At 44.5% G+C, this 25,522-nt stretch overlaps 1 protein-coding gene across 2 annotated transcripts in view; it reads left to right on the top strand.

Annotated features, from left to right (window-relative positions):
* TSPAN5 (tetraspanin 5) overlaps positions 1 to 25,522 on the top strand; it is a 166,261-nt gene that overhangs the window by 118,040 nt on the left and 22,699 nt on the right. For both annotated transcript variants that reach the window (XM_029942927.1, XM_029942934.1), the window contains exon 2: positions 15,594 to 15,644. In XM_029942927.1, coding sequence (XP_029798787.1) covers positions 15,594 to 15,644 — 51 coding nt within the window. The remainder of the gene's footprint in view (positions 1 to 15,593; positions 15,645 to 25,522) is intronic.

Raw genomic sequence — 25,522 nt, forward strand, 5'->3', positions numbered from 1 at the left:
AAACAGTCCTTCATCTTGGCCACATGAAATACATCCTGTTCTCTTTCACCAAGGAAGGAAATTCTGGTCTTGACCCATTACACTGCTATCAGCAGGTTTTCAAACTTGGTTGGAAAACAGTGATCTAGAAAGACTCTCCATCTCCATTTCTTGAAATTCTACCCTTCCCTTGAGACCCCACACCATTCCGTGAAATCTTTCCTCATCTTAGCATCTCATGATCTTCTCTGAAGTTACTATTTTTTTTCTGTCTCCTATATGGCTTTTATTCCAAATTGGTTGTTGTGTTAATTACTGATTTATAGCTTATCTTTGCGATTTTTAGGTGGTTAAGTGCCATCAGGGTTGGTCTCTGGGCAGGTAGCAAGGGGGTCCTCCCCACTGAAGCCCTCTGATTGGTTTGTTGGGAAAGAGCGTGGTATCTTAGATGCTTTGCTACCTGTATGCTGACATTTGAAAGCCATAAAATCGGATGCATGTGAGGGGGGCTCTGGGGGGTGGGGAGGTTCTGGCTGAGATGGCTGCCTACGTTGGACATTTCATCTCTTGGGCTGCCTTGGATTCCTTGTGTATCTGGAAAAGAACAATATTAGGTTGGGGTGGTGATTCCAGCTTCTAAATAAAGAGTCTCCATCTCCCTTTTCCTGACATGACTGGATCTCCGAGGCTGCTTTCAGCTCCAGCAGTATATGAGCAAAGATCAGTAACAGCCTCCTCTCTGCCTAAGCACAGCCTGGTATCTTTAAACCTTGAGCTTTTGCAGCATGAAACAGATAATGATTTTAGCCCAGGAGACCTGTGTTTTATAACAGAAGTCATTTTTAGACAGGTTTCTGTGTGTTCCCTGCTCTGTAGACCCTGGATGTGAGGATAGTTAACACACAGTGTTGTTCATGTGGAGCCTTTCCTCTGCAATGAGAAAATAGTATTTAGACCACAATATGTTGATCTCTTAACCCCTCTCTCAGAGTTGAAGCCCAGTTTTGAGATCCTTACTAAAGATGAGATTTAGAGAAGTGCAGGACCCATTTTATGTTTACACAAATTATCTACCCAAAGGTCGACCTCATTTAAAAGAACGGATTTAATTTAGGAAAGTTATTTCTTTCTCTTTTAAATCTAATTTAGGAAGCTTGACTGAAATAGTAATAGATAGCAGAGAATTGCCTGTGCAGTGATATAAATGAACAAATCTAGATACAGCAACATTGGTCTTGGGACAAAACATGGATAAAATACATATCAGAAATATCTGGGAAATCACAGACTTAAAAACAAATTACTTGTCACTGCTTGCTTCATTAGATGTTAAGAAAACACACTGATAACTGCATAATAAAATCTAAAGTTACTGATGCACAGGTTTTGTAATGACTTTTTTTTAAAGAGACTGATGGACCTTTAGAAGTCTATAGAAAATCTGTTCATGCATAGGCATTTTTTTTTCTCTTTTGAGCATCAAACACTTATGGGGACTTACAAAGTGAGTTTAGCTTAATTCGGTGCTCAGAGAATTTGCAGTCACGCTTCCTTATTTAGATCCTTTCCCATCCAGTCTGCCGTTTACCAGAGCTAAACTGTGTGTCAAAGGAAGCAGGATTTGTCTTAAAGGAGATTTGGAGAAAAATCTTCCTTCAATATTTAAAGGGCTTGACAAAGTCATGTTCACATGGAAGTCAATTTTGAGATGAGGAAGTTAAAATCAGGGAGCTTATTTTACATTATTGGCTGAAAGGCCGTCTGATAGGATTGGACGGAGCACTAATTAATCACCCAGGGTCTCTTCACTCACTAATCACATGGCATGAAACTTCCCTGCTTGCTGAGGCTCAAGGGCAAACCGTGGGCTGCGAGCCAGTTTATTTTTCATAAGCATTATGCTACCTCTATAAATTAATGTGGATCTAATATATGCTGTCAGTAGTTTACTTTCCCATGGTGACCCTTTCTGGTGAAATAGCTTTAAATGAAATCTTATACTGAGAATAAAAAGAAGTTCCTTGAAAAAAGCAGGGTGAAAAGGAAGATTTAAAATCCTTTTTGTAATCTTTCTTCCCATGGTGTATACTACCTCTGTTTGGGTAAAAATCTGCTAGGTTAATTGAGTAATGCGCAGGTGAGCTGACAATTGCCTTTTGTTACCTGAAAAGCAAGCCTCTGGTGCGTAAGAAAGGCTTTTCCCATGACATTTTTAGTTGTGGTAACAGTGTGTCTACTGAGTACATGTTATATACAAAATGGACCTTCATTAATTCGCATGTCAGTCCTATGTGGATGCTATTACTGCCTCCATTTACAGGCACGAAAATCAAGAGCCTGACAGCATGTCTAGGATCACATCTAGTAAATGCTGGGACCTGGATTTGAACCATCGTTTTTTGGGGTTTTTTTTTTGCCACAGGGACATGCTCATTTGACTGTGTTACTAGTCATGATTTGTCCAGTCCATCTGTACTCTCCCTTTTAACTTGAAAATATCAGTGGTCTTAAAGATATAATTCCCGTTTCCATACTGGAGTTTTACGTGCATCTGAATTAATCGTTTTAGAAGCCTGTTGATCTCTAGGACATTTTTTTTTGTCTTCAAATCATTTTAATATGCACCTTTGTTCAGAGAACAAAAAGTTATGGGCCTCTTTAAACCAGAGGAGAAGGTGCAGCTTATTCATACCTGACTCACACTGTTGTTCTCCCTGAGACACTTCCAGACAATTCTAAGCGAAAAGGAACATTCTGGAGAGCACATGCATGGATCGTTTCCAAGGCAGTGCCTGTTGAGAACCCAGCCTTCCATCCTGAAGCTGTGAATGATTTGGCTGCAGCCTCTTATATGTAAATTAATTTCCAGGAGCCTGTGTAATAAACTCTTATATAAAAGAGTGATTTGTCAAAGCCCATTTCCCTTGTTAAAAATACCTAACTAGAGAGAACAGGTTGATATTTAGTGGTTTATATGGGTTCTGTGTTAAGCCAATACTTTTCTCCTTAGTATGCAGTGCTGATGCTCTTGGTTGAAAAGAATCCATTCCATTTCTTTTTATAGTGTCATGAAAAGTTGGAAAGAGGAAAAACTGAGCTGAACATACAGAATAAATAACTAAATGGTGTCTTCAGTCTGCCCTTTTGTTTTCAGACATTCCCCCTCCCCATCCTTTGTGAGTCATTGAGCCAGTAAGACCGATCAAAGATGCCTCAGTGTATAGAACGTTTTATGTGGAGGTTTATTTGTCATCCACAACAAAGCACTAATTGCCTCTAGGCCTTCTTTCACACGATAATCAATGGATTTGGATCTCCTGGGTGTGTTCTGGGTATCCTGCATTCATCTCTCAAGATGTTTTAGGTTTTCATTGAATATAAAGCATCACAAAGATGACGTCAACCCAGCAAAAATATTAAGGGGATTTTAAGCATGAGTATGGAAATGTAAAGTGTTCTTGCTTGATTTGATCAGGATTGTAACTTCTGTGATAGCTATTCAGAAGGCCACATGGCATTTCTAGGATGTAGCATATTTCTCAAATTTTAGCATTTCAAAAGGCCCACTGGGAGAAAATTCAGTTTTCATTTCAATATGAACTTGAGGCTCTCAGAAGATGACTTCTTGGATGCCAGTGTTACTAATGTTATCATGATTTTTTTAAAGTTTATTTATTTTGAGAAAGTGCGAGCTGGAGAGGGGCAGAAAGATAGGGGGACAGAGGATATGAATCAGACTGCATGCTGACAGCAAATTGCCTATGCAGGGCTGGAACTCACCAACCATGAGATCATGACCTGAGCCAAAGTCAGATGCTTAACTGACTGAGCTACCTAGGTACGCCTTGACTTAAAAAAAAATTTTTTTTTTTTTTTTTTTTTTTTTTTTTAGAGAGAGGGAGCATGTGATTGGGGTGGAAGGTAGGGGAGAGAGAGAGATTCTTAAGCAGGCTGTACCTTAGGGTGGAGCCTGATGCAGAGCTCAGTCCCACAACCCTGAGCTTATGACATCAGCTGAAATCAAGAGTTGGATGCTCAGCTGACCAAGCCACCCAGGCTCCCCTCGAGCTTGTTTGCATAGAAATGAATATCCCTGTTCTATAGATGTGGACATGGGGGGACTGGGAGGGTAAGTGACTTGCCCAAGGTCATGCATGTAGGTTTCAGACCAAGGCGTTCTGGTTCAGGAAACCGTGGTCCTAACAAAATATGCCCTCCTGTCTGATGTCCCACAGAGCCTTCTCCTTAACCTCTTCTGTCTTCATCCTCTTGCCATTGCCTCTGCCTTTTGGGGCTGGTTCCTTGTCACCAGGATTACCACGGCAGCCTCCCTGTCTGTCTCCCTGTCCACAGTCTCACCTCCCTCTAGTTCATTCTCTGTGTGGTACTGGAATGAGCTTGCTAAAAATACAGTCAGATCCTGTCGCTGTTTTCGCTAAAACCCTTGGCTGGCTTCACATAGCTTGGGGATGCCTCGGTTCCCCAAGACCCAGCCTGCGGTGATTAGGCCTCTGCTTAGCAACCTCCAGCCCCAAGGTTCTCAAACTTTACCGTGTGTCCCAGTTACCTGGAGGGCTTGTTAAAACCGGGCTTGGTGGGCCCCACCCCCACAGTGCCTGATGCGGTAGGTCTTGGACCACCTGAGAATTGTATTTCTAGCAAGTTCCTGGGTGCCTCTGGAGCAGGACCCACCCCTGGAGGAGGAGCATTGCTTACGGGGGCCTGGCCTGACCATCTCTGCTTCAGCCCCAGAAGCACCTGCCTACTCTGAGGGCCGTGCTCTCCCAGCCTCTGGTCCTTCCGCACTAACTGCCTTCTCTGCAGTCTTCCCCTCTCCTTTCCTCTAAACACAGTTCCAAGTGTCACTTCCTAGGAAGCTTCCTCTGACCCCGCGGTGATCCCCTAGCCTGGCTTCTGTGTTTCTATAGCAGTGTGTCTCTGGAAAGGCTCTGTTCCCTGTTCCCTGTGTGTGTTGTGGTTTCACTCAGTTTGTCCCCACCCACTACCTGTCGACAGTTAGCTTTTTAAGAAAAGAGATCATCGGTTGCATTTTTCACCTTTCTGTCCCTGGCACTAACCTAGCATAGTGCCCAGTATATATTGAAGTTACTTAGTAAGTGAATTGAATTATAATCCTGCTTGTGCTTTAAAAAAAGAGAATAATCCTATTTTAATTTTCATTTGCATTAACCTTTAAGTCTTGCCCAAGATGTTTTTTCAAACCTGAAGATGTTTCATCACCAAACAGTATACACCTGAGAGTATTAAACTTTCACAGCTGCCATTAGCGGAGCCGCACCGCTTGGCTGTTTAATGCAAACAGCAGGGGCTTATTCCCACGAAAACTGATGTTTGTAGATAACTTACTTCTCGTGCCTATGGTTTAAAATACTGGAGTTATCCCTCCATCCTCGGCCTTCAGAACATTTCTCTTGTCTGTGCTTAGTCTTGGTTTTATCTAATCAGAGAGTCACAGATGGAATAGCCCAGGCGGTGTGCACCTTGCTTTTACGGAGACAAAGATTAGTGGGCTGTAAATTTGCACCCTCCATGTTTCCATCCAGAATTGCATAGCCTAATCCCTCATGTTCCTTGCTACGTGCCTGCCTTGCCTGCATAATTTCCAAGAAGGATATAGGTTTTATTGCCTGCATAACCCTCCCCTTTTCTCTCCCTTCCCACCTCACATTACTAGTTCTTGCCACGATACTCAGTTCCAAACTTTAACAAAGGAATTTCCGAGCAAGATTGTCCCTGGATTGTAGACAAGTCTTCAGGGGGGTGCTTTGGCCATCTCTTGGCGTGGTACAAGTTCTGAGGTGGAGAGAGCCCGTCCATCCTTTCTGGGAAAACCGAAGGAGAGGATGCAGGAACCACGGAAGAGGATCCTCTCCTGCTCCATCTTACCCCTTTTTCAGGCCCTGCTGTGGTATTGCTCTGGGACCATTTCCTGTGCTCTGGCTGTATCCTTCTGCTTCCCAACTCAATAAGCAGGCAGAGGACAGCTCTTTCTCTTAGGTGGATGTGCAGCCGAATCTGTATTCCTTCTCACACCAAGTGTCAGCAGCTTTGCCCAGTAGTTCAGGACCATTAGAGCTTCTACTCGGTTGTTTTGGAAAGGAAGAACACCCTCTGCCGGATCTTTATTAGTCTCTAGAGCACCGTCACGCTCATGCCTGTGCTGCACGCTGTGTTGTTAGCAGGGAGCTTGTCACAGGCCTAAGCATGAAGGAAATTAATCTGGTCTCTTATTTATTGTCTTAGGACTCTCTTGGTTGCAAGTAACAGAAAGCCCCCAAAGTTGCTTGAACTAAGAAGGGAGAGAGGAGAGGTATAACAAGGACCCAAGGCATTGCTTGGAACCCAGAATTGGGAAGTGCTGCCAAGGGTCCTGAGGATAAAGAGCAGCAAGTGGTCAGAATGGAAGTTACTCTTGGTCTCTCTCCTGGTATCTACATCTGATGCTTTCTCCACTGCACCCCAGTCTGTTCTAGCATCAGGGACACTGAGGCTGACAAAACCATTGTGTCCCGTACCCCATTCCTAGAGAAGAGAGACTCTGTCTCTGCCTAGTATTTGATGGAATGCGTCTTCCTAAGCCATGTGTCCCACCTTGGTCAACTCCTTAGTCCAGAGAGGATAGAGTAGGAGTGAACCTTCCTTCACAAACATGCCTGCAAGGGCCCACCTTTGTGGGTGAGGGCCAGTTTTCAAAAAGGGAGGGTGTAGATTGAGAAGCTACCCCAACCTCAGTACTGATATAATTTATATCCCACATTCTTTTAAAAGGTTTCTGTTTTTATAAATGGATACAATGAAGGGCACCTGGGTGGCTCAGTAGGTTAAGCATCCTACTCTTGATTTCAGCTTAGGGCATGATCTCACAGTTCGTGAGTTTGAGCCCCACGCTGGGCTCTGTGCTGACAATGTGGAGCCCGCTTGGGATTCTCAGGCTCCCTCTTTCTCTGCCCCTCCCCTGCTCATGCTGGCTCTGTCTCTCTCAAAATAAGTTAACTTAAAAAAGGGTATAATGAAACCAACACCCATTTACAAAGGCTACAGTACAAACACAAGGAGTGATAGGGAGAGGGAAGATGCGTCAAGAGTCCCTGATGTAATAAACTTAATGTGGGATTGCAAAATTAGTAGGTTTTAAAACTATGGGTCCAATCAGACCCCAAATTCCTAAGCAGATTGCTAAAAAAAATAGAAAAGATTTTAAATTAAACATGATCTCAGCATTCTGACTAGAGTTTATTGGTTTCTTTTAAATGCACAGGGACACTTGTATGCACTGATCCTGGAAGGGGTCTCCAGCCGGTGTCAAGGGAGGGAGACAATTGGAGGGCAGCTGCCCCCTTAACTGAGCACAAGTGCTCTGGGTAACACTGCCCGCATCACTTCTGTTGTCTGGGCCCAGATTTTGTCACCCCTTTACAGTCCTGTGTGTGTGTGGGAATGTCAAGTAGTGGTCCGTGTGGTGAGTGAGACAGAAGTTCAGAAGAGAGAGGCTTCTGATCACTGGGAATGCGAGGCTCCCTTGGAGGAGGGAGGCAGGTCTTCATCTGGACCCGCTTTACGTCTGGGCAGAGGAGGCAGGCCAGGAAACGTGTGAGGGGGGGAGAATGCCAAGACACACAACGTGCTGGCTGCACCAGGTGCCATGACGGGCATTTGGTGTGGCACCCAGCCTCACACGATCACATGACCCCTACAGTCATTTTGTGCAATTCCTTGGGTGCCTTGTAATTTCCATTAGACGAATGAGGACTGTGGGAATCACCGTCCTGTGATTCATTTTCTCCCTGAGGAGAGCCCAGTCCTAACCCCACCTGGCTCCTGTCACCTCTGTCAGAGGCCCAGCCAGACTGCTCCTTTGCCTGCAACACTGTTGCCCTCATTTCTACCAGGCAACTCCATCAGCTTCATGTTTTTATTTATATGTTGCTTTCTGTTTGTTCATTTTGAGAGAAAGAGCAAGAGCAGGGGAAGGGCAGAGAAAGAGAGAGAGAGAATCAGCACTGACAGCACAGAGCCCAACACAGCACTCCATCTCGGGCACTGTGAGATCCTGACCTGAGCTGAAACCAAGAGTCAGACGCTTAATCAGCTGAGCCACCAGGCACCCCTATGTGCCCTGGCCGCTCCGTTTTAATAGTGCAGTATCTCCTTCCACCTTGAGCCGCATTTCGGTCTGGTTATGCTGTCTCCTTCCCTGCAGTTCTTACCTTTTAAAATTCTATGTAATCTGTTCATTTATGGTTGTTTTTTTTTTTTTATGGTCTTTCCCTCCCCATATGCCCCAAATAGAACGTCAGCCCCATAAGAGCAGGCACGTTTGTCTGTTTGGTTTCCTAACTTTTCTAGAACCCCCAGAGCACTGCGTGGCTCGTACAGATGCCCAGGACATGTGTGTTGGGTGGAGGAAGAGGAAGAGCCTTTCCCAGGATCACAGAACTGTGGAGCACTGAAGGTGGGGTTCAGCAGGCCATGTGTGTTCAGGCCACATGGAGGTCGACTCCACCTTAGATGGGGAATGTCCTGTTGACGAGTTTGAGCTTTATCTGTCATGCCATCTTGGCATGAGGGCTCCGGACAGTTTGGATGTACCAGCCGGGACATGGGGACCCAGTGGCAAAATTGGGATTGACCTTCTGTGTATTGAATTTTCTACCAGCCCATGCTTATGCCTTTGTCATGGCAAGAATTCTGCCCGGAGGCTTTTTATTCCTAAAATCAGCCCCTGCTCTATAAAGACAATATGTATTTTGTTAACATAAGTACTTAACACCCTTATGTGGACTGTTCCACCCCACCTGTCCTAAAGTGTCAGAAAACAACAAAAAGTACACGTGTTGTAATTTAAGGAAAATACACTTTTTCCCCAATGGCACTCTTTCCTGTCTTCTGTGCCAAATGTTTTCAATGAATCTCTCCTGTTTATTCAGGCAGAACTTATTTTTTTTTTTTAATTCATCAGAATGTTGAGGGAAAAACAGTTCCTTCCATTGTTGTTTAGGATAATATTTTTTGAGACTCGGGTTTAGGTGAGGAGATCTTTCTTTTCCTCTGTTGTGTTTACCTCGCTACATTATTATTTTGAGTCTGTTCACAGGATGCTGGGCAGATGCCATTGACATAATTGTCATTTTTTAAGCAAAGAGAATTGAAAATGTCCACTTCAGAGTTGTCCATGACCTTTAATGTACACCTATACATAATTGCTTTCTTTTAATGAATAAAAGGCTTAGTGACAAGGGGAGGGTGGACATGTATATAGACGTTAAATAACTTATTTCTTAAGTATACAAACTGGAATATGCTTCAAAGAGAATTCAGAAAGCAGCCAAAATACCATAAAAGAAAGCCATCCTTCAGAAATGCCACTAGGTCTAAGGTTAGTTATGACATTGGCACCTGGGATTTATTTTTGTCCGAGAGGACGTAAGATTTTGAAGAGCCGTAGTCTCCATGTAGAAGACGCTAGAAACATAGGAATTATCTTTAACATCTCCTCTCTCTTCTTCACCCTTGCTCCCCCCTTCACCATACTGAGTCATCACTGAGAATGTTAGTTTTACTTCTAAATAGTCTCAATTCCATTTTTTTCTTCACCACATTTCCCTCCAGGACACCGTTAGGTCTTGTCTGTGTGACTAAAGCTGCCTCATTCCAGTTCTCCTGTGTGCACTCTCATCTTTATTTTCTGCAGCCCAGATTATCATTTTTATGAAGCCCAAATCTGATAAAGGCCTGTGTCCTTGACCCACCCCAGCCCACTACACACAGATGGCCCCTGGAAGGCTTCTTGTCACTCCTAGCTTAATGACTGACTGAGTTCAGTCATTAAGCTACGTTCCCCAACCCCCACTGTCCTCACACTAGTCACATCTGTCACCTTTTAGACCTTTTCACTTGCTGTTCTCTTACCACAGGCCCTTTGTGCATTCTCTTCCTTTCTTTGCCAGTTAACATCTTCTCATCTTTTCGACCCCAGGTCCTATATTTCTTATTTAGGGAAACCTTCCCGGACTGCTCTCTCAGATCTCCCTCTTTTGTCGTATTGGTCTTATTTTCTTCTCCTTTAAGGCACCATTAGGACAGCATTGTCTTCTATGCTCTATTTGATTAAAAATCTCTCTCTCCCACTGGACTGTATGCTCACTGGGGGCAGGGATTGTATATCACAAGAGAAAAGTAGTGTCTAGTACACAGTAAGAACTCAAGAAGATGATAGGTAGACAGATGAGTGGCTTCTTAATTTGTCTATTTTTATACCAGTTAGAACGGGCCCTGCTCCACTTCCACGTTGTGGAAAGCTCTGCAGGAACTGAAGCAACAGATGCTCATAGCCCCCAAAGGGCTATGGCAGAGACACCCAACCCCCCAAGTCACATCCTAGGGCGATTTTCCTCTAGGTTTTTTCTGGGGTCAGCTCTGCTGGCTTTTATTCTGCCAACCCCAGTTGGCTGGCATCTGCATGCCAGTCTGTTTACACCTAGTGCCATTCTCAATTCCAGCCCTGAACAATGTTGCCTCGAATGCCTAGAAACTAAAGGGGTTGATATTGCATTTTAGAACAAGAGTTTCAGGGAAGCGCTAAAATAATTTTCAGCTTGGGCTGAGGAGTCAAATCTCCCGAGCAACCAACTTTAAGTTTCGAAGTCTCCCTCTCCCTATCTATAAAATGGAGGATAATGTCAGTATCTCCCATATGGGATCATCATGGGATACTTTAGACTGGCATTGTCCAATAGTAATGTAGTGCAAGCCACATGTATAATTTAAATGTCTCAGGTACTATATTTATAAAAGGAAAATGAAACGGGTGAAATCTATTCAATAATATATTCTATTTAACCCAGTATATCCAAAGTTTATAATTTCAACATGTAATCAATAATAGAATGACTACTGGCGCACCCAGGTGCCCCACTCAGATAAGCATCTGACTTCGGCTCAGGTCATGATCTTGCAGTTTATGAGTTTGAGCCCTGCATTGGCTTCTGTGCTGACAGCTTGGAGCCTGGAGCCTGCTTCAGATTCTGTCTCTGTCTCTCTGTCTCTCTGTCTGTCTCTCTGTCTCTCTCTCTGCCCCTCCTCTGCTCATACTCTTTTGAATCTCTCTCTCAAAAATAAACATCAAAAAATATTTTTTAATAAAAAAATAATAGGATTACTAATGAGTATTTTCCATTCTTTTTATATTAAGTCTTTTAAAATCCAATATATATTTACATGTATTAGTGCATCTCAGTATGCATTAGCCACATTTCAAATGCTTGGTGCCTAGTGGCTATATATTAGGCAGTGCTGTCTTCAGGAATTCATATAAAATACAGTACCTCGTTCATACTTTGCATTTAACAAATATTAGCAAAATTATCGTTACTCACTTTAAACACAGCAAAGATGGGGTGGTCAAAATTTGTACTGCCTGTTGGCATTCGTTGCCATAGGGGGAGAGGCCTCAGATCTGTTGTGTTTTTTTTCCTCTTTCAAAGGAATAGAGAGTTGACCTAAACGTTCTCAGCCCATTCCCTGAACGTTGGCCCCTAGGTTTTGGAATGAGGTCAGTTGGTGGTTTACGGTTGACTTCTGGAGGTGGGGAAAGGGGAAACTCTGTGTGCCTCCAGTGCTGCATGCCTGTTTTTTGGCTCTTTTCTGTTTAATTATTTGAAACTGGAACAACTTGATTTTAAAACAAAACATATGGGCCGAGAGTAATTGGGAGGACATTTGCTAGTGATGGAGCCCCGAAGGTATGTGCCGTGGAGGCCCCGGCCCCATGCTGCTTGTTTAGGTAGTGAGTGCTTTACGTGACCTCACGTTCAGTGTTGTTGTTGTTTTCTGTAAATTCTTAAACCTTGTTTGGAAAGTCCGTTAGAGCAGGAAGTATTAGAGCAAGATTGCAGAGGAAATTGTGAGTCTTCTTTAAACTCTGACTTTGCTCTCTCTCCTTTGTGGAAAATCATTGGTTTCCCATCTATTTCTGTGACTGGTGAAAGAAAAGAGATTTTCAGAGTGGGAGAGGAGAGCTTCTTACAAAGAGGGGAATGGTGACCTGCCACTGAACCTCCCTGCTCACGTCAGCCCACGGCTGACACCAGATTGCGATGTCTCTTCTACGGCCAGTTCCTGTGTGGAGGCCACGTTTCGCTCGTTTTACCTCTTCCACTCCCCTCTGCAGCTGAGGGCTGAGTATAAGATGTCCTCCTTATCACATGTCATTCTAACCTAAATGCTCCTGCTTTCTGTCCCAGGGAGGAAAATGGAAATTTATCAGGACTGGTAAGAACACGTACCACATTGATGTTAATCTCCCCTTGGTTCAAATCTCTGCTGCTTCGCTCAGAAGCTGTGTGCTTCTAAGCAAAGGAAACTCTGTAAGCCTCGTTTTGCTCTTAAAAGGGGGTTAGTACCAGTGCCTGTTCCAAAATAAAATTGGCTGTGAAGCTTAGAGAGACACCACATACAAAGCAGTAAGCACAGTGCCTGGCAAGTAATAAGAAATGAATGTTAGTGATTAGCAGGACCTTCAGCAGTGAAATGTCCACCCAGGAGAGATAGCTGGCCATGATGCTCTTTGCCACGGCATCCCACCCGTTGCTTACAGGACTGTGATTAAACACCACATCAGGGGAGGATGACTGAACGTTTGTCCGTGAAGGGCTTTAGCGTTAGGGCCGGCATTTCACTGAGATGAGGTTCACATCAACAGGTGTGAAGTCAAGCACTCTGTGATTCTGGGTCTGATGGGATGCCGTGTATGCAGTCATCACTTGTTACCCGTTGTGCCTAGGACCTATAAATAGCAAAGGAACATGCTGAATTGGCTTTATATTTGTACTACAGATTCCCAAGTATCTTTGAGTCATTTCGGAGACTGGTACATTTGTTGTTTTCCATCAAAAACATAAAGTGACCTAGCACTCCAACCAGGGCCGTAGAGGGGCTGACCGTAGTTTTCTTTGGGAGGTTCAGAACAACAACTCTTCCTAAACCCTTTTCACACCTGTAAGAGCAAAAATAGGAAGAAAGGGTCTTCAGTTTCTGCCAGATCAAGGACACGCTGAAGCTTTTGGGTGTAGGGGCTCAGAGGTATTGCATGCTAGCTCACTGCCGAATCAGATAATTGGCGGGAGATTCGGGAAGTTCTTCTAAAAACACAACCAGATTTTCAGGGCAGTCAGCCGTCTGTTTTTTCAGTCCTGCATTTCCCCTCTGCTCCTTCTGTTTCCCCCCAGCCCCTCTTGGATCCATTAGCCGATGCCCTCAAAGCGTCAGCAACCCCCACACGCCTCCCGCTGTGAATGCAGACCTCGCCAGGTGGACAGCTCTCAGATTTCCCCAAACTGCAAAGAATAACCCCCCTCCCTCACTCTTGTCTTCTCTGCGCAGCGCTCTCGGTGGACAGCTTTCCTGACATTTAACCTAATCAAGATGTTAGTAAAATAAACAGAGTATACTGCTGCCATCAGATTGAAACTGCTCATTAACCTGCCCACTCTCTCTTCACTTCAGTGTTCGGGAGGGAAATTCACTCAGAGTTGCTATTGATAATGAAGCTGAGGAGTAAAGATGTGTTTCCTCATGCTCAGTTATACCCAGTCCTGACCGCTGAGCTCTTAGTGGGCAGATGGCCCTGTACAGTGTGTCCTCAAACATGTGACACCCTGACTATAAGACATGCTGCTGGAGTGCCTGGGTGGCTCAGTTGGTTAAGCGTCTGACTTCGGCTCAGGTCATGATCTCACGGTTTGTGAGTTTGAGCCCCATGTTAGGCTCTGTGCTTCAGATTCTGTGTCTCCCTCTCTCTGTTCCTCCCCGACTCAAGCTCTGTCTTTCATAAATAATAAAAACATTTAAGAATTTTTTTTAAAAATTGGATTAATTAAAAAAAAAAAAAAAAGACATGCTGCTAATTTAGTCCAGGAAAATCAAGAGGGGAAAAAACTGAGATGCCATCAATTTCAAGCTCTGTCCCAATTTCAGACATGTTAAAATGTGGGAGGAAAATGTGTATCTTAGAGCAGATGGAATACAGTGACAACTAACTAAAATGGAAAATCCCCCTGGTTACTACGTGCTCCTCCCGCTCCCCACTGGGCAGCACTGGGGTGTGTGTTTGTGTAGAAAGCAGCTCTGTGTTGGGCTCTCCTGTATCTCACTGTGTTGTGCTTGTGCTTCATGGTGCACGTGAACTTACGGCACAGAGTCAAGACCAGGCCAAGTTGTGGACGCCCTCTCAACTGCAATGTAAATCACTTACGTTTCTGAAAAATGGAAGAATCCAGGACTTTCCTTTGGGTCACATTGAACTTGGTAGGATTCATGTTACTTTTTAAAGAGGGTGGTAGAGTATGTTGAGGGACATCGTGGGCTTCTGCATACCCTCTGGGACCCGGCCCGTTTCTCATGGCATGATGCTGTAAGCTGAGTCGCCGGCTCTTTTACGTTCATGTCGCTGGTTATCCATTTTTTAGTGAACACTGGGCTTGAATGTATGGGGGCAGGTACTGTTTCCTCTCCTACCCTAAAAGGCAGCATTAAACATTATGAATGACTCTGATGTTACTCAGGGTTCTGCATAATTATTATTCTTCATAATTTCAATGAGTTCTAAGCACATACACATCCCCATCCTGTCTTAAAAGCTTTTTAAAGTTTTTTCCAGTTTTGAGATATAATTGACGAATGAAATTATAAGATGTTTAAAGAATACAACATGGTGATTCGACCTACATTGTGAAAGAATTCCCCCCTCTTGAGTTAACACATCCATCACCTCATGTAGGTGTACCTTCCTGTGTGCAGGACATCATTTCCATTTGCTTAACAAGGTTCAACAGTAAAGTTACCAACTACGGTCACCAGGCTCACATTAGATCCTGAGACCTTATTTATCTTACAACTTATACCCTTTTATGAATCTTTTTCTATTTCTCCCAGCCGTTGGCAACCACTTTTTTACTTTGTTTCTATGGGTTCAATTTATTTACTTATGATGATTATTTTTAATGTTTTATTCATGTATTTAGAGGGAGTGTCCAAGCAGGTACAATCCGGGAAGGGGCAGAGGGACGGGGAGAGAGAATCCTAGCAGGCTCCGTGCTGTCAGCGCAGAGCCTGATGCTGGGCTCAGTCCCACTGTCCATGAGGTCATGACCCGAGCCAAAGTCAGGAATCGGATACTTAACCAAGTGAGCCACCCAGGTGCCTCTCAACTTATTTCTTTAAATTCCACGTGTCACTGATACTGTGTGGTAGTTATCTTTTCCGTCTGGCTGATTTCACTTCGCATGATGATCTCCAGGTTCATCCATGCTGTTGTCAATGACAAGATTTTCTTCTTTTCTAAGGTTGAATAGTATTCCATTGCAAAGGTATATCATATTGTCTTTACCCAACCCTCTTAATGCTGTAGTAACTTTAATCAAGGTGATTATGGTATTTCTTTTGCCATAAAAGGCCATTGCTCAGATTTTTAGACAAGCCTATTTCACAGCTAGGTAAGGTGATAAAGACTTCGTTGAAAACTTTATTTATATTCATATTAGTAAAAACATGGCATTTACCCTTATCCTTAATACTACTTTCGTTTTTTCTTTCAGTTTTTGGGAATAGCATTTCTTGGAATTGGACTGTGGGCCTGGAATGAAAAAGTAAGTTGAATATCATGAAAATGTACACATATTGATCATTAGAGGCTGTCCTTTGTGTTACATGTTGTCTCCTCTCCTCTTTGACTGCTGCACAGTATAAAGAAACATGGTTCTTTAGTGAAAGGAAGTGTTCTTAGAAGATAATGTTGTATTTCAAAGGCTCCTTACAAATGAAACCTAAATCGCTCTTTTTATCAAAATAATTACAAAAGTAACAATACATGTGCATACCAGGATGTGTATTGGAATTTTATCAGTTAGCCTGAGATGTGTGTTCTTGTGGAACATTTCCTCACTCTGGCACAAGAATTTCAGTAATGCCTATAAATACCACGAAACCAACTGCAGGCCTCTCTTTCTGTTTTAACCCTTTGGAAGATTACTCAAGCCATAAAGATGATTTTTCTTTTTAGTGCGAGCATTATGCAAGAAGCTGTTAGCATGTTGTAAGAAGGAAGCTGGAAGCTGGATATAATTCATGTTCGAATATCAGATAAACTTAACGTTAATACTAAGAATGTGAATACTTGTCTGCTGATTGAAAGTATTTAGTCATGTTCAAAATTTAAATAAGAGGAAATATCTGGAAATACGGAGAGGCATATTGTAGGCTACGGTGAAGATACAATGTTCTGTCCCAGCACTCTCATGACCTGAGCTCTCTGTGTCCCCTCCTCTGCCGTACTCCCCACCTGCACCTTTTATTTGTTTCTTTACAAATTCTACTGAGGCCCCGCACTGGAATTCAAAAATTAACGTGAGCTTTTTCTCTTCCATTGGAACTGAAATCATTGACAACATTTTATCCCCCACCTTGTGAGAGCGGGGGAGCGCATGGATCCGTGAAACCTTGTCAACAGAGTTTAGCTTAAATTTTCCCAGAAGACCAGTCTGTTATCTCTTCGGTATTTCATCCTTTGAGTTTGACCAGGGCCTGAAGCCAAGAGTTTCTGTGAGATATTCTATGTATTAGGAGAGGAAAAACTAAGAAAGTCCAGCCATCAAAAGCCCCTCAGATGCCAGTAGGAATTTCTGTAAGTAAAAAAAGAAAAAGAAAGAAATGTTCAGATAGATCGCATCAAATAAAACTCACATTCTGTTTTGAAAGTGAACCATCCTTTGTTTATTTACAGCCCATTTATACAGAATGTAAAATGTTTTACAGAAAGTGAACCGTCTTCCAACAACATTCTGAGGCATGATAGTGATGAAGGGAGACAAATTAAGTTCCCAGAACAGACATTTTTCTCTCTAGAAACTTTTTTTATGTTTTTTATTTATTTTTGAGAGAGGGGGTGGGGGGAGAGGGTGAACAGGGGAGGGTCAGAGAGAGAGAGGGAGACACAGAATCTGAAGACAGGCTGCAGGCTCTGAGCTGTCAGCACAGAGCCCGAAGCGGGGCTCGAACCCACAAACCATGAGATCATGACCTGAGACGAAGTCAGACGCTTAATCAACTGAGCCACCCAGGCGCCCCTCTAGAAACTTTTATGTTGAATACTTGTCTTTTAGATTATCATTAACTTCTGCCTGGTCCCCTTGTAAGCTTGTAGATTTGTATTGGTGGAATCTCAGAAATGTTACTTTTGAAGCCTTCTGATTGGTTGATGCCAGATAACACAGCTTTTTATAACTCTCCTTTAATAAGAGTCCAGTTCTATCTGATTTGAAAAGATGTTGGAAGGCATTAAATGAACTAATTGTCTATTGTAGCAGTAAACACCATTGGTAATTTTGAAAGTTTTTTTTTTTTCCCTCCTTGTGAAATATAATTACCTTTTTGTTTCATCAGTTACCCCAAATGTCTCTTCTCTGATAAAAATGACAAAATTCTAAAGCTGGCAGTGTCACACAAATATCAGGGTAAGGGAGTGATGCAGCCTTTGGGTGGGGTTGAAATAGCAATTCCTTCTTTGTCAAGGCCACTGCCAGTAAATGGAAAGTTTCTCCAGAGAGCTGAAGTTACTTGGCCAGCCAGTCATCCAGCTACTATGTAGCAGAACTTTGCCAGCTGGGAATAAATGGAGGTAGCAGAGGGCAAAGGACTTGTAGCAACTCACTCTGGTGCACTTTGGCCACATGTCTGGCCCCTGGGCATGGGGACATAGCAGTGAATGACACGGAGCCCCTGCCTCTATGGAGCTTGCATTCTCGTGGGGCCCTGACAATAAGCAGTTAACTAGGTGAGTACTTATTCCTACCACCTTGGGTGCTACCTACCCCGATGCTGGCCACCCAAGGTCTCTCCTGATGTAATGGACTCACACTGGTTTTCTTACTTCCTCAAGGGACTTCTTGAAGATGCTGGTCACATAATTTCACTTCTCTACTCCAGCCAGCTGATTTTCCATAGCTCACTGCAAAACATAGGGTTGATACTGTCCCCATTGGGCCCTTGCCCTGACACTGAGACTTTTTTGCTGCCTGATGGCATCTGTGCCTGCACCCTCACTGGCCCTGATGTAGATACCGTCTCCTCAGGAATCTCAGGGACCCCGAATGCTCTTTGCCCAGCTATCACCATGCTCTGCTCCAAGTCCGGCTCAAATGACCTTCCTGTGGAACCTACCTGACCACCTGCCTCCCCACCATGGAGCGGCTTTCCCCCACTCATGTCCATGTGACATGCTGTCTCCCTTCATCCTTTCCTGTCTCCTGTCATCAGACCTTTCATGACATGTTCTGTCTTGAATAGTGCCTGACATGGACAGACTCTGGGGAAATATATTTTCCAAGAAGTAAATTTGAGAAGAGGGGTGAACAATAAATCAAGGTCTCATAGAAGGTGCAGTGAAGTGGAAGGGGACACAGAGGGAAGAAACCCACCTAGCGGGGAGTGGACAGCGGAAAAGAGGGACAGAGGGCTGCAGTCTTGCCCATGGCAGTCTGCAGGCTCTCTACTTCCCCTTAGCCTTCATACCCCCACTCGTGGGTCACCTGTGGACACTAGGTTCAGGATGAGCACTGGGCAGGCCCCTGCACTGCCACCACCAGAGCACCCCTCATGTGGGACCATGGAACCCGAGATGATATAATGGGTGGTCACCAGGCCACACTACCAAGCTGCCCCCTCCTGCTGAGCCTCCTGTCCCCACAACCCTCTCCCTCTGACCCTCTCTTCCTGTGACCCTCTCCCACTGACTCCATTCCCCCCCCAAAACCCACCTGTGTTCAAGTACTGGTGAGTGCTGTTGAGAAACTCAAGGTGTTGTTGGAGAGTGGTGGGAGCAAGGGTCTCTTTTAGAAAAGGGTGGTTGGAAATGGTGTCCCTGTGGAGGTGGCATTGGAGCAGAGACCTGGAAGAAGTGGGCAGGGCCTGCAGAGCATGGGGGAACAGCATCCAAGCAGAGTGAATACTAGGTGTGGTGGCCCTGCGGCAGGGAATTGAGATTCCAGGAACCAGGAAGCAGGCCAGTAGGACTGGAAGGGAGAGAGTAAGGCAAGAAGAAGGAGATGTGGAAGAGGGATAGGCAGAGGGCAGAGCAGAAGTTTGGATGAGAGGAAGTCACCAGAGCATTCTGAATTTTGATAAAGGAGTGAGTGTCCTGATTTGGCTTTTTTTTTTTTTCTTCTTTTTTTAAGTGCCTGGCTTTTGTTTTAAGATTGCTCTGGCTGCTGTGTGGAATAAGAGCACAGCTTTGAGGCTAAACAGACCTGAGTTCAAATACTGGCTCCTCTGTTTACCATCCGTGTGACTTTGGGCAACTGTGTTTAATTCTTTGAGAAGCCCATTTCTCATTTGTGCATTGAGGACAGTAATCACCTCATAGGTTTGTTTTGAGGACTAAATGAGATGGTCCCCAAGAAGTGCCTAGTATAAAGTAAACGCTATTGTATACAGGGCTCCCTCCCTTGGATGCATGACTATAGCATGTCTGCTTCTACCTGGGGAGGAGCAGAATGGTGGTACTGGAGGCTGCCTCAAATTTTAGGGGAGTTCAGGCTTTGATTCATGGAGCAGAGAATTGGTTTGGTTTGGGTCTCTTAAAGAAGATATGCATTTGTCACCTTGGTGACTGCAAAAGCTTCTCTGTCGAAACACTTTGGGTTAACTTCTCAGCTCCGATGGGCTGAAATTCTGAGGTGAACCACCGTTGGCCACAGATGGTGGGTAGCGTGCACCTGCCGGGCCGATAACAGCAGCTCGTGAGTCAGTGAGTCTCCCCCACCCCAGCAGGGGTGTGGTGACATATACTTGAAGAAAGGCCAGGGATTGGGAAATCTCCAAATTGGGTCACAGCTGGAAGGACCAGATTTCCACTGGAAGGAGGAGATTTCTTTAACAGACAAGGCTGTACACATTTTTATGGGGAGTGTTGAAACCTTGGCAACAAAAATATTACCCCCTTGTGCATACATAATACCAGGTTGAGCCTTAAACCTAGGGCTAATATTACCATTGGCTATTAGACATAATAATGAAATAATCCATTTTATCTAAATTCCCAATCGACTGTGCAAAGGGTGACTGTGTCTCCAGGGGAAACTGGTTTATGTGTTTTTCAGAAATCATAGGATCTGCTGTTTAGAAGGAACATTAACAATTATGTAGCATGAATCACTTCTGTTAACAGGCTTGGTGGCATTCAGCCATAATCAACTTACTCTTTCAGGTAGCATTTATTGAGCACATAGCACGAGACAGGTTTTGTGCTGGACTCAGGATATAATTCCTCAGAGAGTTTACAGTCTAGGGAGGATACAAACGCGTGCACACACACTACTATATAATATATAACATTGTAATGTATGCTAATTTGGGGTGTATATAAGTGTAGCAATTTCTATGGCAAAATACTCACGACGTCTGTCTCTCTGTTACTCTAAGTGCTGGGAAGACCTTCCTTCTACCAAAGTAGAATCATATCCGACTGGTTTTTACTCCTTGATTGTGGATCTACCCTGTTGGATCCCACAGAGCAAGTCCTTCTACATGTTGGCCCTTAAGATATTCCAGGCGGAGGCCTGGTTCCTTCTGAGTTTCCCAGCTAACCATCTTCACCATCTTGGTGATGCGGAGAGAGGAGTCCCTTCACCATCTTGGTCATGATCCCCTGACCTCTCTTAGTGTGTCCTCTGTACCACAGAGGGTGCTCTAGGGGCTGTAGGGGGTGTGGCTGTATTATGTCCCTTTTCTCATCTGTTGTCAGTGTAGCCTGAGATCACCGAGAGTCCCAAGTTGGCCTCAGATCCAGCTAGGTTTACTGTATCTACCTCATGTCTGGCTGATTTTCAGAATCAAATACAAGTCTCCATTTACCCAGCTGTCATCCAGCACATTCACCACTTCAGTGAGCTTGGTTTTAGCTGTACATTTGGATCAAGCTTCTCCCTCCATTCTTTCTTCTGACTCAGGCCTTCCTTTAGGTCCTTGCACCCCCTCCTCGTTCCATCTCAGGGAAATTCTAATTTAGTAGGTCTGGAGTAGACACTGAGATGCTCTATTTTCACAAGCCTCCTAGATCATTCTGATTGCAGTCAAGTTTAGTTATCACTGATCAAAGCCCTGATACGTTGAGTAGGCCAAGACCAAGCCCTATGACATGTCACTGGAAATTTCCTTTGGGATTGACACTCATTCACTTATATGTGCCCTTGGGCATCGTCAGTCAAGGAGTTTCTAATCCATCTACTTGTCATTATATCAGGCTGTTTTTCTGCTTCTTGTTTTTGTAGATAGACTATATCCTTCACTTTATCTCCGATTAACCAACTTAGGGACTTAGTTGAATCTAGTACTTTCTTACTGGACCCATACTGGGTCCTGGAGCACATCATTTTCTCATCCAAGAACTCGTAAACCCTATCAGTAAAGCAAGTACTAAGGCATGGTTTATCATTTCCCCCTTCTAGAAACGGTTTCCTTACTTGGCTTCCGAGATATTCCATACTCCAGTTTTTCTACCTCATAGGCTCTGCCTTCTCATACTTTGCTAATTACAGCTCACCTCTCTGACCTCTAAATTTTGGAGTGCCCCAGGCTTGGTCCCAAGACCTCTTTCTCTATCTTCACTCAGACTCTAGGAGATCTCATCCAAGTGTGGGACTTCAAACACCATCTGTCACTGATGACTGCCGGACTTAAGTCTCTGATCTGGACCTCGGCTGAACTCCAGACTTGTATAGCCAATAGCTTACCCAGCATCTCCACTTAAAGGTCCAGTGGCTTTTGAAACTTCATCCAAACCACCACTCCTGATTCCTCTCCCCAAACCTGCTCTTCCCAATGGCAAAAAATGGCAACTTTCTCTTTCCACTTGCTTGGGCGATTCTTGACACTCTTCCCTTTTTCTTCTCATACCACGTTCAGCCCATTTGCAAACACTGTTGGCTCTACCTTGAGAATATATGGAGAATCTCATATCAAAAAGATATGAAATAACAAGTGTTGGTGAGGATGTAGAGAAAAGGGAACCCTTGTGCTTTGTTAGTGGGAATGTAAGTTGGCGCGGCCACTGTGGAAAACACTATGGAGCTTGCTCAACAAATAAAAAATAGAAATACTATATGATCTAGCAATTGTACTTCTGGGTATTCAAGAAAACAGAAACACTAATTCGAAAAGATATATGTGCTCCTGTGTTCACTGCAGCATTATTTACAATATCAAAAGTATGGAAGCTAAACCTAGGTGTCCATTGACAGATGATAGGATAAAGATTTGTGGCATGTGTATATATAATGGAACATTATTCAACTGTAAAAAAAAAAAATGAAATCTGACCATTTGTGACATGGATGAACCTAGAGGGTATTATGTGAAGTAAGTCAAAGAGAGAAAGACAAATACCATATGACTTCACTTATATGTGGAACCTAAAAAAAAAACAGACTCCCAAATACAGAGAACAAACTGGTGGTTAGAGGTGGAGGGCGGGGGGAGTTAGGGGGAATGAGTGAAATCGGTGAAGGGGATTGAGAGGCACAGATTTCCAATTATAAACTAACTCACAGGGATGCAAAGTACAGCACGGGGAACATTGTCAATAATATTGTAATAATTTTATGATGACATGGTAACTGTACTGTTTTGGTGATCATTTCATAATATATATAGATGAATCACTATGTTGTATACCTGTAACTAATATTTTATGTCAACTATACTTAAAATGTAAGTCAGATCCTGTGCCTTTACTCCAAACCTTCCCGTGAGCATTTTGTCACTCTCCCAGCCATATACGGTGCCCCATTACTTCTGGGACCTTCCCTGCTGCACTGTAGCCGCCACCAACGATATTGCTGTTTCTCTAAACTCTAAACTTCCCCACCCCAGGGGCGCCTTTGCACTTGCTCTTCCCTACCCCGCATGCTGTCCTCCAGAGATCCACTTGGGCATTTTCTTTACTTTTTGACCTCTGTCCACAGGCCTTCCTGACCTATTTGAAGTAGCGCTCTCCGCCTTCCCTGGGTTTTTCTCCTCCCTGTTTTTATAGAACTTCCCACTTGCATGCTAACAAGGGTATTGCTCTCGCTCTCCACTAAAAAAGAAGGTTTGTGAGGGCAAAGACTTTTGTTTCCTGCTTCACTCTAGTACCTAGAACATTGACTGGCACATAGTTGGTGTTCAAAAATATTGCTTATAAAATAATGAATGTGCAAATGAATGAAGCAAGCATTCTTTTAAATCTAACGCCAGTAGGGTTCAGTTAGGGAAGGCTGAAGATGCCCCAGATCTCGCATAAGCATGTGGTGTTGACAGGTCTTACAGCATAAAAGCAAGTAGAATTACATACTCTGTCTGATTTGATAATGGCACAGTGTTAGAAACAACAATAAATCCATTAATTCTGGAAGTCGGGAAAGAAAATAACCATTCACGTCTGGCATAAAAATAGGCATCTATATATGATTGCCCCATTTCGTGGATAAATGAGGGGTACCTTTCCTTTTCTATTTTGCTGGGTATTTATGCTTCTCGCTTAGTGTTCAGGTGGGGGCGAGAGGCGGAGGGACACATCACTAGCGGTCGCAAGGGGGCGCTGCGAGAGTTGTCGAGGGCCAGGCGGACACTCTGCTTCTCACAGTAGGAAGAGTGTGGATCCCTGGCCTCCAGTGCGAGTCAAGGCCCCCGGTGGCTCACCGTGTCCCCCCAGCATAGGCGCTGGCCAGCCGGGCAGCGGCCTGGGCTCATGGGGTCTGAAAACCCTTTGCAGGCAGGAGCCTGTCGTCTTTGCCCTTTTATGCACCGTTCTGGCTGCATGCCTCCTACACCGCACGTGCCTAGAACGTGACTGTGAGCAAATGAATGAGAACACACAGAGGACGTTTGTGCACTGTAAAGACCGCACTGGAAAAGTAGCTCTTCATGAAGGGGTTTTGTTTCACTTTTGTGACCTGTGGATTCCTAGGGTTAAGCTTTGAGAGCAGAATGACCTGCTTTTTCAGAGGTGGGGAAACTGAGGCCCAGAGAGTTTACACAGGAAGTCTGGCCTCTCCCACTCGAAGTCTTCCCTCGCCTGCGGTTGTGCTCACCGGGCTGGGCTCTGCAGCCAGCGGTCCAGAGGGAAAATCGGTGGCAGTCCTGACCCAGCAGGAGAATGGGAATTAGAAGAGGTCTGGCCTGGATTGCTTTTCTCGCTGGCTTTCCTAGGCATTGGACAAGGGGGGATTCTTTTTCCTGGAGGCTTTACCTTGACTGCTATCTCCCTGTAAGTCTCTTTTAGAACCTTCTGGTTGTTTCGTGTCACAGTCATTGACATGACTGTTTTCCGAGACTCACCGTGGAAAAACTGCCCCAATTTTCCTAGGAAGGAAAATCTGAGACCAGGAGTTTCAGTGATTCAGGCCATTCATAGTGGTGGCAGTCAAGTTTCCGTAGCCAGAGGGAGGCAGCAGGTGGAGGTGGTTCCCCAGATAACCGGAACAGAAAAATGCCTGCTTTGGCTTTGAAACTACTTGAAGGAGACATTTCTGAGATGCTGAAAATACTCCTTTGGAGATAGCATTTTATTGACCGAAACGTAGTAAATTTGTCTGCCTCCCCCTCCACGCCTGCTCGCTCTCTCTCTCTCTCTGTTATCCAAGTACTCCTCTCAAGTTCTCTGTTGTAGCCAGAAATCTGAAATCCAAACAGCTCTTTCTCAGTACCTGGAAAGTTAGCGTGTGAGCTGATGTATTGTAACCAGCATGTTCAACAAACACACGAAATATATTGACAGATGTTTTCTTTTTGTGTATCTGTGGAAACTTTTTCAGAGGGATTTCTCAGGAATGAAAATTCAGGTGGATCAAAAAATCCCATGACTTAGTTGTTCACTCTCAGATACCATAGCGCTGCTCTCCTCTTGAGGCACAAGTCCAAGCCTGGACGGGCTGGATAGTAATCAAATTTCCGAACCTAACTTAGTGTGACCACGTTCTCGCTCACCCAGCCCTACCTGCCTTGGGCCCCTGAAGGAGGAGACAGGGTGAGGCCTTTGCCCCCTGCTTCCTGCTGTCACCCTTCCCCCCTGCTCACCACATGCTTCTCTGCCCACTTCCTGCCAGAACTGAAGTGGGGGTGGAGCTTTGCTCTTGGGGCCTGGCAGATGGTGAAGGGGATGATATCTTGGTCTTTCTGAGGCTTCCCAGCTGAGTCCCTCTGTCTAGTGGTTTCCTCGAGTTTGGTGGATTTCTCCATTCTTGGTGGCTGGCCGTTTCCCCTGCCCAGACCTGGCCATCTTCCTCAACCAGTACTCCTCTGCACTCTGCCTTTTGAGGTTTCCTGTTCTCACCCCAGATTTCCTGTCCTCACCCCAAGCTGCCTCTCCCAGGACACACTCATCTGGGGGTAAGGCCAATGCCACCAGAACAGCCCTCGCTGCCCTAGAGCCCTCCTCTCTCCCTAGATTTCCAGGGCAGGAGTCCGAGCCAAGCCCACGGGCTCCTTCCTGGGC

This window comes from Suricata suricatta, chromosome 1 (assembly GCF_006229205.1).
Source record: "Suricata suricatta isolate VVHF042 chromosome 1, meerkat_22Aug2017_6uvM2_HiC, whole genome shotgun sequence".
Classification (NCBI taxonomy): Eukaryota; Metazoa; Chordata; class Mammalia; order Carnivora; family Herpestidae; genus Suricata; species Suricata suricatta.